General features: G+C 32.0%; 1 protein-coding gene across 1 annotated transcript in view; it reads left to right on the top strand.

The window, feature by feature from the left end:
* Positions 1 to 244: 244 nt before the first annotated feature.
* The window catches only part of LOC145280137 (uncharacterized), a 58,951-nt gene continuing 45,525 nt past the window's right edge, over positions 245 to 13,670 (top strand). The window contains exons 1-2 of the mRNA XM_080131902.1: positions 245 to 704; positions 7,752 to 7,863. Of these exons, the coding sequence (XP_079988028.1) occupies positions 471 to 704; positions 7,752 to 7,863 (346 nt within the window). The 5' untranslated portion in view covers positions 245 to 470. The remainder of the gene's footprint in view (positions 705 to 7,751; positions 7,864 to 13,670) is intronic.

Genomic DNA, 13,670 nt, shown 5'->3' with positions numbered 1-13,670 from the left:
ACATCTATTCAATGTTGTTGCTTTATCGTTATTTTCATGGCAAGTGGCAAGTGCTTATTTATTTGCAGGCAGCGCACGCAAATAATAAACTGCAGCGTGCTGTTGCTGTGCTTGTTGCTGTGGCCTGTGCTGGCTGCGACCTGCGTTTTTTTAGAATAATTTATAAGATAATAACATAATTAAAAGATGCATACGTTCGGACAGAGGTCTCACTGATAAAACTAATATTTCTTATCAATCTATACAAATTATAATACGCAAAAAGAGTTTTAAAAGGTATATATATTAAAAAAATAAATACATTAAAAAACAAAAACAAAATAAAAAACGGAGAAAAAGCGCCACTTTTTCCTTGTGATAATTTAAAGTGTTATATTTCCGCGTTTACACCGTTTATCGTTGCAAACGAGGGATTCCCTTTGGTTTCGTCATTTCTTATCTACGCAGGATTTTCCAAAGGAATTCCCTGAATGGAAGGCAACTTGTATAAGGGCCGCGTGTTTCTCTACACGATATCTGGCTGTCGTCATTGTTTGCAGGCAAAAAAATCCATCCAAGAACTGCAAATTCCGTTCGTGGAAGTTGACATCGAAGAATACCCGCAATGCAAGCAAGAAATGATTTCCAGGACAGAAAGGAAAACAGTGCCGCAGATTTTCTTCAACAATATCCATGTTGGTGGCATGGACCAACTCCAGGAATTGGTTGGTATATAAGAACACCGAACACCGCCATTTTAAAAAAATTTGGGGTTGTATTAGTATTACTGTACACATAGATTCGAAAAAGTTGTCAAAAAACAAATATATAACAAGTAAATGTTATCAAAGGCAAGATAAGTTACTTTTCTGCCAAACTGGATATATTTGTCGTGTTTTTATTCAATGTAACATGTTTATTCAGCTCGAAAACCATACAGTGTTTACCGATGTATTGGAAAATTCAAGATGGCGTCTCTGACTCTCTCTTTAACACGGTAAGTTTGGGAAAAGGTGTTATAAATAAAAAACTGGATAAAATACTATGAAAAACTCGCTCAATATATGTTACCGTGACATAGATTGACATATATTCGGCGGGTTTTTAATAATATTTTGTCTAGTTTTTTATTTATAACACCTTTTCCCAAACTTACCGTGTTAAAGAGGGAGTGAGGCGCCATCTTGAATTTTCCAATACATCGGTAAACACTATGTTTTTCGAGCTGAATAAGCATGTTACATTGAATAAAAACACGAAAAATATATCCAGTTACGTAGAAAAGTAACTTATCTTGCCTTTGATAACACTTATTTGTTATATATTTGTTATTTTGACAACTTTTTCGAATCTGTGTGTACAGTAATACAAACCCAAAAATTTTATTACTTTTTATTTTTATTAAAGTTTCCGAGCAAGGGTGTGGCTTTCGTTTACGGTTAGGCTTACATAACAAACTAAACATCACTTTTAAAAATATTGGACGCGAAGTTAAAATTAAATAATCCACATTTTTTTTTTTTTTTGGTGACAATTTTTGTTTTTCATTTTTTGAGTAACTCCTTTGAGGGTGGGGGAAACAATTCAAAAAGTCATAACCCGAAAATGTCTACGTTTCGCGTAACTTTTATTAAAAACCAAAACAAATACATTAAATGTATTATTATTCACCGGACTACTGTTCTCATCTTGAGTGTGATTTTCACAACGTTTCGGTCGGTATAACCTCCGACCTTCTTCAGGTGTCTTGTCGAACTCGGGAATGTTTCTGTCGAACTCGGGAATTTGGACAGAATTTCGAGCGGAACCCTTTATTTACTTCGCGGGGGATAACGTGCTCTCTGTCAGCCATGACTGAATAGAGGTTTTAAGTAATTCGTAAATGCATATTTCGGTCGCCCACACTGAGGATTGAACCTTCAACCTTCAGGAGAATATCACTTTTACAATTCACGCCCCCCCCCTATTTTGAAATGTCTATTAAAAAGTTACTTTTTAAAAGTAAATAATTAATTTATGTGCCAAAGTTTTATATATCACAAATTGAAGATAAAAGATCGATAAATATATTCTAATTTAAAAGGAAAAAAAAAAAAAAAAAAAAGAACAGTTTTTTGGAAATTAACCTCTAAAGTCCGAAGTTTAAAACCCCTTTTTTTTTTCTTTTTTTAAAACCACGTTGCTTGTATTTTTTTTTTTTTTTAAATGAAACCCTTTAATTGAAAAAAAAAAAAAATAGGGTTTGAATTACATTTTTCGAGTAGTTATAAACTTGGAAAGACGGGGGGGGGTCGGATTATTAATTTATGTACCAAAGTTTTATATATCACAAATTGAAGATAAAAGATCAATAAATAATATATTCTAAGGGTTTGAATTAGTTTTCAAGTAGTTATAAGCTTGGAAAGACAGGGGGTCGAATTATTCAATATTTTTCACGAAATTTCTGACACACCTAGTAGTCCGATGAATAATAATACATATAACCAATCCTCATCTCAAAAATTCAGAAACGTCAAATACATTAAAGTAATACAAACACCAAAATAACTGCGCTTTTTGGCGGACCTGTAGGAGAGTGCCACCCCCTAAAATGCGTGTTTTTTTTTTTCAACGATTATCATAGATTACAGACTTAAAAAATTAATTAATGATTTTTAGAAAGGGATTCACTTTTTCGTTATAACGTTCTACTTCATTGCTACCTGACTTACTGTCCATTTCTTTACCGACGTGTAACGTGATTAGAATGTTATAACGAGAAAATGAACCCCCTTCGTAAAAGTCATTAATTCATTTTTTTTTTTCAAATTTTTTTCTTCTAATATGATACTTAAGTCTGTAATCTATGATAATCGTCGGAAAAAGCTTAGAAAAAAAAAAGGGTGAAAAGCACACATTTTAAGGGGGTGGGCACTCTCGTAGAGGTCCGCCTGCATTTTCTCGCTCACATGCCCCTATTCTGAATTCGTAGCAGTGGGTCGATATCAGTGGACTTTTTATTTATTTATTTATTTATTTATTTTTTACATAAGCATCAACACTTATCAAGGCCAAGAGGCCACTCGAGGATAAGGGTTAAAGAGTGTACAGTAGAAATTGGACAATATAGTAATCGTTAGTAATGGGATTTCGGTAAATTTGTAAACTTATATAGAGCGACTCATCAAAAACTTTTTTACGTTAGACTTGAACACAACCATATTGTAGTCAGCTGGAAAGCAGAAAAACGGAATACAATTCCACAGGCGTGCAGTTCTAGGTGTATCAGTATTTTGGGGGAATTTTTGACACACCTAACACGAAACTGTGAATAAAATATAAAAAAACTTGTAATTTCTCTGTATAAAAGTGGGTTGTTTATTTTCTTTATGGAATATACTTCCAAAATAAACTATTAAAGTTGTTTAAAAAATAATAGAAATATTATTTAAAAAAAAAAACAGTGTTTACAAAGTGCCGGCGCGCCTTTATGCAGCTATTTTTTTACGTAATGAAATCAATTGAATTTTACGAGTTAATTTTTTTCAATTTTTAAACTTTAAAAATCTGTCAAAATTTTTCTATTGGTTTAATTTTTACGATATTTTCAGGGTCAATGTGAAATTTTATGCTCTTTCCAATAAACCAAATATAATATATTAGACAAACGTTTTTTTTAAATTCACCCCCCCATTTTGAAATGTCTGTTAAAATTTTAGTAATTAATTTATGTACCAAAGTTTTATATATCACAAATTGAAGATAAAAGATCAATAAATTATATATTGTAAAAAAAAAAAAAAAGTGTTTTTTGGAAATTTACCTGTAAAAACCATGTTGATTTTTTTTTTTAATTGGAGGCCTATGTCTTGCTTATATTGTCCAATAAGTAATGGAGGCTGACGACAATTTTTTCTATTTCATTCAATGTTTTCTTTTTTTAGATTTTTTTAAAAAAATTTTTCACTCAACAAAAAAGAATGAAAATATAATAAATCAAAAATTTATGTATTTTTTTGAGAAAAGAAAAAAAAATCCTCGAGTGGCTTTTTTATAAAGGCAAAATCTTATAAGTAAAATTTGACTATTTTTAAACTATGGGAACACATATTTCTTCACAGACAAGGCTAGACGACTAACGCGAATGTGTGGTTTTTATTTCCTTCTGTCCATCCGTAGTTCAAAACAATAAAAAAAACTACTTCTGGTTTTCGATAAAAACGTAAAATTCTTGTGTCATGGCGCCTTTTTCAAATAGGCATTTCAAAAAATTCTTTTATTTAAAAAATAAATGGATTTTAAAATATAAATATGGATAAATTCTTAACAATGAGGAATGGAACTACACATTGATCAGTAATTTTTATAGGTAACTGATTTTTTTGAATTTATATCGATTTTTTATAATCAACATAAGTTACATTTCATTTATTTTCTTCAAATCTTTTTTTAAAGAAAACCGATTTAAAAAAACAAATATTGCATAATTTGCTATTAAACCTGTTATTTTTTTAAAATTTAGTCTTTGCTCTTTTAATTGAAAAAGAAATTAGGGTTTTAATTACATTTTCCAAGTAGTTATAAGCTTGGAAAGATAGGAGGTCGAATTATTCAAGATTTTTTCACGCATTCGTAAGGTCAGTTTCTGACACACCTAGTGCAATTCAAAGAAAGAAGCTTTGTTCATGGAATCTACGTCTAGGTTTAGGCACAGAGAAAGAGTGGGGGTAATTATTGATAGTGTTTTCAGCTAGACGGGTGTTTCTTGTGAAAGTTTGGCAATGAGAGACCCTAGATTGGAGCTCAGTCGAGCACGTGCCATGAAAATAACGATAAAGCAGAGACAAACTCACATCTCTTCTGTGAGAAAGAGGTTGCAGGGAAGAGAAAAGGACATCCCCCACAAGACTACAAAGTTTATCTTGAACTCTATCAAGGCAGGATAAGTCCTTTCTAGCAGCTCCTGCCCAGATGTGGCAACAGTACTCCATCCTTGGACGTACCTGACTCTTATATAGATAGAGAATTGCATCGGCAGTGAGATATCTATTGGATTGATAGAAGGATTCTACCATTTTTCCAGTGGCCTTGGCAACGGATTTAATGTATGTGTTCCATTTAAGATGAGGTCTCCCCAAGACGAGAGCCATTCATTTCAATTAATGCCAGATGGGGATCAGAGCGTTGATGATGTAAAGATAAAAGCTTGGTTTTAAATGCATTAAAAGTAACAAGCCACCTCTTTCTCCATTGTACTACTTGCTCAAGATCAGAGGAGAGAGAATCAGAGAGAACTTGGTTGTTTACGGTTTTAGATGTGTTACGATAGATAGTAGTGTCATCAGCATAAATGTCTATGAATGATGTAAGGATATGATTTGGAAGATCATTGATGTAGATCAGGAAGAGAGTTGGATCCCTGAAGTACTTCAGCATTAATACTGTGAACTTCTGATTTTTGCCATCAACTACTACTCTTATGAACCTATCAGAGAGAAATGATTTAATAATTGAGAAAACATTTCCAACTATACCATAGCTGGAGATCTTGTGAAGTAAACCTTTATGCCATACTCTATCAAAGACCTTTGATATGTCAAGAGCAATTGCTCTAGAAAGGTAGCTTCCATCGAGAGATTCGCTAATCCTATGAGATATAACTGTAAGCACATCTGCTGTAAATCTAGCAGAATGGAAACCATATTGAGTATCACTAAGAAGGTTATTTTTGCTGAGATGGTTGATTACTTCTCTATTCAACACAGATTCCAGCAACTTACTCATGACGCACAGGAGACTTATTGGCCTGTACTGTGAGAAAGATGAGCGGTCACCTGAATTCTTAAATACGGGGCATACTGAAGAGATTTTCCAGGGTGATGGGAAGCAATTCTCATTAAGACAATGCTTAAACAGTTTTGTAAGGATGGGCGCTAGTTCAGGTGGAAGTCCTTTAAGTAATATAATTGTAATACCGTCAGGGACGGTTGCTTTACTGGAATCAAGGTTTTTGATTAGCTTGGCAACATCACGTACAGATATTTGTATATCACATAGCGTGTTTTCTGATACAGGAGGAAATATTGGGGGTTGGCAGCCTAGGTCACAAAGGGTAGAATTAGCTGCAAAGTTCTTGGCAAAGAGTTTGGCTTTGTCTGATGCTGACGAGATTACCTCAGGTCCATTTATGATAGTTGGGATAGAACACATGTTTCTGTTCAGGATTCTGTTTGCTATTTGCCAAAACTGGTGGGTACCAAGCCGCTGCTCAGCTACTTTGGACTTGACGGACTGAGTATACAACTCTCTTGCATTCTTTATTACTTTTTTGCAGTGGTGGCTGGTAGTTCTGAAGGCAGCTTTAGTCTCAGTACATCTATTACGTTGGAAGCAATGGAAAAAGTGATTCCTGTGTGCAATGGCAGCAGCACATTCTGGAGAGAACCATGGCTGGCTGTTAGGTTTTTGCTGGAACTTTTTTCAAAAGTATGAAATGGTCTATACCTACAATTAACCATTCTGTCAGGCCTGATATCATAGAGGACACATCCTTTTTAAACATGGAACACAGAGGTAGATCTGATATAAATGTACGGAAGCTATCCCAGTCAGCCATAGAGTATCGATATACTGTACGGTGGAGAGGTACATCTGAGGATTTATTACATTTCATTTTTATGTTAATTGACACAACAGAAGATCCAAGTGAAGACAGAACAAAATATGAACACAGTTCAGGGCAAGTTGTGAGAAAAAGGTCTAGGAGACTCGCATACTGGCCGTCAGTATCGGACACACAGGTGGGTTCGTGAACAATCTGAGTGAGGTTATAAGCAATGAAGAAATCATGACAGAACCTCCCCTCATCATCGGTCTTGTTTAAGTGAGTTAACCATTTCACATTGTGAACATTGAAGTCTCTACAGACATGAGTAGTTTTAGCAAGTGCAACCCGGAAGCACATATAGGGTAAGTAAGGATCTTCTCTGGAGATGTCCCTACCACATGGAAAGCCATCTTTAATATAGGCACATATTCCATGCCTATGGCGATCTTGGGGGTCAGATTTGGAAGTTAAATTAGAGTATCCTTTAATTGTGAACTCATCTAGAGAAATGGTCTATCCAATGCCAATTTCGCTTAGAAATAATATGTCTGGTTTAGTCTCCTGTAATTGGGTTTTAACCCCTGGAAGGTTAGAACGTAGACCCCTGATGTTCGAGAAGCAGACATGTTAGGAGGGGGGGGGGTCTACGTTATTTATTTATTCATTTTACCAAAACTCCCATTAAAAATGCTTTTTTTAAATGGGTAATCTATTTAAGCTTTCTCAAGTCAAGTAAAAAATCGAATTTTTAATTCGATTAAATAATTCGAAATAAGAAAAATTATTTTTGTTTCCATTTAATTTTTTTTATTGTGCAATAATTTATATCGGTTGATTGCTAAATGTAAAACGCTATTTTTTATTTTTCATGGTATTTTCAAGTTAAATTAAGTTTTTACGATATTTTTATAGAATTATTAGGTTCTACGTTAGACTTGAGAATCTGCGAGGAATTTCGAACAGAAACGTTTTTATTGAATCCACATTCAGAATTCTGTAGAAATTCTCAAGTTTAACCTACAGATTGTCAAGTTTGCCAAGGCGCACCTGAAGTAGTTTGGAGGTTATATCGGCCAAAACGTTGTGAAAATAACATTCAAGATGAGAACAATAGTCACAATAATCTAATTAATACAAACCAGCAATCCTCATCTCAAAAAAAAAATTCTTTATATATTTTCAGATATCCGAAGATGAAGAAAGACTGCAAGAACTCGTCAAACTTGTGATGGAAAATCCCGTCCCAGAAGATGCACCTCAGCTGCCCGATCCGGAAACATCCATGAAGCGAAAAGGTAAGTGCTTATTTATATAGGTATTACAATAGAAAAATGCGAGCATGAAAAGTAATATTGTTTGCCATGAATATATATATATATATATATATATATATATATATATATATATATATATGATTTTTTTTATTATTGAATATAAATCTTTTTTTTAATTGATAAATAGTAAAAAAAAAAACTAAATACAGGTCTCATATAAATAAAATATAAATATGGTAAATAACGTTATCTATTAAATAGTTATCTATCTTCTTTCGGTTTCATCATAACATGTTATCTATTTCTGGCTGTTTCTTGGGACACGTGACCAGAGTTAACAGACCAAATTCAATGACGTCAGCAGGTTACATGACTTTAGTTCCCTGGCTTTCTTAATATTATTACAAAGGTCACGGTTAAACTTACAACTGTCCTCAACAACACATGTTCTCAACTCCAAACTCTCTTCAACTGTCACAAAACCAAAACTGTCCGTAAGCTGTACCTAACTCATTCCTAAAACTAATTCCATTGTTCAGTTCTTTTATTCTGATTCACTGCAACAAGTTGATTAACAATACTATTTTAGTTCTCTTTGTGTTCCTTGGTGAACAACTTCCTGCACTTTTGTTTTGCTGATAAACTTCTTTCCTTTTTTTTTGTTATATGGTCTTCTTTTATTTTTTTAAATTTCATATTCCTAACACTTTTTTGTGTGTGGGGGTTAGTATCATAAAACTTCTTTGAATAAAATAAGATGAAATATTACTCAGCCAAAAATGTTTTTGATTCGACTTGTCTTTTGGATTTAACTGTTATCCACTTTTCCATTTGTCATCTTTCTCTGCATAATCACATTAATCACAAAATCACATTAATCACAAAATCACATTAATCAAAAAATCACATTAATCAAAAAATCACAAAATTACATTAATCACAAAATTACATTAATCACAAAATCACAAAATTACATTAATCACAAAATCACATAAATCACAAAATTACATTAATCACAAAATCACATTAATCACAAAATTACATTAATCACAAAATCACATTAATCACAAAATCACATTAATCACATAATCACATTAATCACAAAATCACATTAATCATCAAAATCACAAAATCACATTAATCATCAAAATCACATTAATCATCAAAATCACATTAATCACAAAATCACATTAATCACAAAATCACAAAATTACATTAATCACAAAATCACAAAATTACATTAATCACAAAATCACATAAATCACAAAATTACATTAATCACAAAATCACATTAATCACAAAATTACATTAATCACAAAATCACATTAATCACAAAATCACATTAATCACATAATCACATTAATCACAAAATCACATTAATCACAAAATCACAAAATCACATTAATCATCAAAATCACATTAATCATCAAAATCACATTAATCATCAAAATCACATTAATCATCAAAATCACATTAATCACAAAATCACAAAATTACATTAATCACAAAATCACATTAATCACAAAATCACATTAATCACAAAATCACAAAATTACATTAATCACAAAATCACAAAATTACATTAATCACAAAATCACATTAATCACAAAATCACATTAATCACATTAATCACAAAATCACATTAATCATCAAAATCACATTAATCATCAAAATCACATTAATCAAATTAATCACAAAATCACATTAATCACAAACTCACAAAATTACATTAATCACAAAATCACATTAATCACAAAATCACATTAATCACAAAATCACATTAATCACAAAATCACATTAATAAAAAAAATCACATTAATCACAAAATCACAAAATTACATTAATCACATAATCACATTAATAAAAAAAATCACATTAATCACAAAATTACATTAATCACAAAATTACATTAATCACAAAATTACATTAATCACAAAATCACATTAATCACAAAATAACATTAATCACAAAATACCATTAATCACCAAATCACATTAATCACAAAATCACATTAATAAAAAAAATCAAATTAATCATAAAATCACAAAATCACATTAATCACATTAATCACAAAATTACATTAATCACAAAATTACATTAATCACAAAATCACATTAATCACAAAATCACATTAATAAAAAAAATCACATATTTCACAAAATCAACAAAATTACATTAATCACAAAATCACATTAATAAAAAAAATCACATTAATCACAAAATTACATTAATCACAAAATTACATTAATCACAAAATTACATTAATCACAAATTACATTAATCACAAAATCACATTAATCACAAAATCACATTAATCACAAAATCACATTAATAAAAAAAATCAAATTAATCACAAAATCACAAAATTACATTAATCACAAAATCAGAAAATCACATTAATCACAAAATCACAAAATTACATTAATCACAAAATTACATTAATCACAAAATCACATTATCAAAAAATCACATTAATCACAAAATCACAAAATTACATTAATCACATAATGACATTAATCACAAAATCACATTAATCACAAAATCACATTAATCAAAAAATCACATTAATCACAAAATCACATTAATCACAAAATCACATTAATAACAAAATCACAAAATCACATTAATAACAAAATCACAAAATCACATTAATCACAAAATCACATTAATCACAAAATCACATTAATCACAAAATCACAAAATTACATTAATCACAAAATCACATTAATCACAAAATCACAAAATCACATTAATCACAAAATCACATTAATCACAAAATCACAAAATTACATTAATCACAAAATCACATTAATCACAAAATCAGAAAATCACATTAATCAAAAAATCACATTAATCAAAAAATCACATTAATCAAAAAATCACATTAATCATAAAATCACAAAATCACATTCATCAAAAAATCACATTAATCACAAAATCACATTAATCACAAAATTACATTAATCACAAAATCACATTAATAACAAAATCACAAAATTACAACACAAAAAAGTAAAGGCTCCTTCATCTTCCAAAATGTAAATAAAATATTTTCTTAATCCTCAAAGTTGCTTCATTTAACTCTTCTGTTTCTGTGGCTCAGGTGGATTCATAAAAAACTGACAGAGCAACAATCACACTGCATGTTTTTGACCTTAACCTTTTAACCATAAACATCTAACGCATCACACCTCTCTCCCTCTATATGTAATCACTAATTATTCCAGTAAACATTACTGTTATCCTCTTACTACCACTCTCTTTTCTACCAGCCACCATAAACGTTCTACTCCTATCACTTACTCCCAGTCCCTACTCACTACGAACATATCTCTCTTGTATTGCTGGTTTCACTCTACAAACCTCTATTAGGAACTGTGTTGCCAACAAAGTCACAACAAAACAAAAAACCCAAAAGTTCGAAAATGTTCAACCTTAGAAAATGATAAACTACAATCATTGAATAACAATTGCAAAACAATAAAAACAAATTAATGGGATGTTTTTTGCAAAACGATATGTGTATGTGATTAGTTGATCTTACCACATGATATGCATACACATGATCAATATATTAGAAAACTATTAATGTCAAAGGTGTGAGTTCCATTATAAAAACGTTGATTTAATTTGAATAAAATAAAATATGCATCAAGTATGCTTGAAAGCCAAATTACAACACAATTTTCTCTTCCGTTTGCCTGTTTCCCACCTGACTACAACATGGATGTCTTCAAGTCCAATATAAACAAATTCTTGATGAACTACCCCCTTAAGTAAGGCACGTTATCAAATCTCCAATACTAACAGTTACTGCGATACTATCCCTTTGATTACTGTATATGCAATAACCCTTATCTCCGAGTGGCTTCCGGGCCTTGATAAGTGGTGACCACCATGTAAAAAAAAAAATTTACGAAACTAAACAAATATTTTACTTGTTTGAAATTTATAATTTAAATATATTTCGGAGTTAAACTCTATCGTCAGTATTTTGTTTTACTTCAAATCCGATGTAAACAAGTTCTTGTTGAGCCATCCCCATAAATAATCAAATTCTACCCAATTTACACCATTAACAATTACTACACTACCACCTTGCATTCATTAACCCTTATCCTCGAGTGGCCTTTGGGCCTTGATAAGGGGTGATTCCCAAATAAAATAAAAAGCATCTGTTAAACCATGTATGCAACTTAGCAAGTGTGCGTAAGCTTGTGTCACAAGAAAAAAAAGGGCAGCATGCGGTTGGGTAAAAAAAGAAAAAAAGTGGGAAGATGGACGTGTAACTACGAGGGCAAGGACAGAGACTTTTAAAAAGCACACGTGTATGCAAAAAGACTTTGGAAAAATAACGAGATGTGCTTTTTCAGAAGAACCATGAATAAATCCATTTCATTTGAACTTAAAGAGTCAGATTTTTGTTTCTTTCCCTTTTTTTTATTTGTTTGTTCCATTGCGACAGTGCTGGAGAGCTTGTGGGTCCGAAAGTTTTGAACTTGTTCAGACATGTTTTTTTCCTCACATGCACACACCCACATGTACGCACGCACATATGCACAGAATACGTACATATATTCATGTTCACGTATATACACTCACATTCATGTGCATACACACACATGCTAATGTACACACATGTACGCACACATACACGCACATGTACGCACACATGGGAAACGTCACTTCCCCTGAAAGAAATTCCAGACATACGCAGTCAGAACACTGACTGTATATAAAAAGTCACGGTATAAAAGTCAACAACAAACATTCAACTTCCCCTTTCTTCCCTTTTGCCTTGGTTCGTCAACCAGACAAATTCACGTCCACAGCTCTTGGCTTGAAGACTTTTCCACGTGGGCGACTGCTATCATGCACGCGCAGCTTTGCTGAGGCTAACACACACACTCTCGCTCTCTTTCCCTTTCTACATGCGGGACTGCCATTTCTCGTTTCTCTACTTCATTCCTTTCTTTTCCATGCGTGTAGTCGTCAACGACTGAATGAACACTTGTTCCACCTAAACCCTTTATTTTCGACAGAAAATAAACGACATGTTTATTTTATTCAGCAATTGAGTTTTGTTTCCTTCTTTCCATTCGTTTCATTATTTTCTTTTGTAGCGAGCATGATTATTATATCCTGGCCTGCAACAAACTGTAGCAACACAGTAAAAAAATAGCGACCACGTTAAAAAAGTGATTAAATATTAGTCAACCAAAGATGTCTTTGATTTGTCTTCTGTATTTATGGGTAGGAGAGGCTTATCCATTTTTCTATTCAATATTTTTCTCTACACAAATAAATTGCAACATAAAAATCAATTGCTTTTGTGTTGCAATTGTTTTGTTTATTATTTTTCAATTTTCAGGAGAATTCATTTGTGAAGTTCATGCCAGTGAATGATCATTACTGATAATGACCCGTGCAATGTCTAATGGGAAAATAATTCTTTATTATTATTTGTACTCATTAGTTCTTACACAGGTCATTATCACAGATTAATCACTGATGATAACCAGTGGTTTTCCCTGGAGTCTGAATGACAAGTCTCTCCAGATTTTCAGTACACTTAAATCTCTTTCAATAACCTTTGCAAATGAATTTGTGTTATTGCAACAGCCTTTTAATATTAATTTCTAGCTGGTAACAACCAATGGCCTTCACTGGTCCAAGCAATCTTCGCACTCATCCAGTGGAGGTCTGGTTAGTGCTTCCCCATCACAGTCCTTCCATCCTTTTTGACTAATCATGACTATTTTGTGTGGGATCAGCTGGGAAGACAGCTGATTCAATTTTTTTTGAGCGGTGGGAAGACAGTCTATTAG

Source organism: Euprymna scolopes, chromosome 7 (assembly GCF_053919585.1).
Source record: "Euprymna scolopes isolate OS-2025 chromosome 7, ASM5391958v1, whole genome shotgun sequence".
Classification (NCBI taxonomy): domain Eukaryota; kingdom Metazoa; phylum Mollusca; class Cephalopoda; order Sepiida; family Sepiolidae; genus Euprymna; species Euprymna scolopes.
The sequence above is the reverse complement of the archived record's forward strand: the minus strand, read 5'-3'. Positions and strand labels throughout refer to the sequence as shown.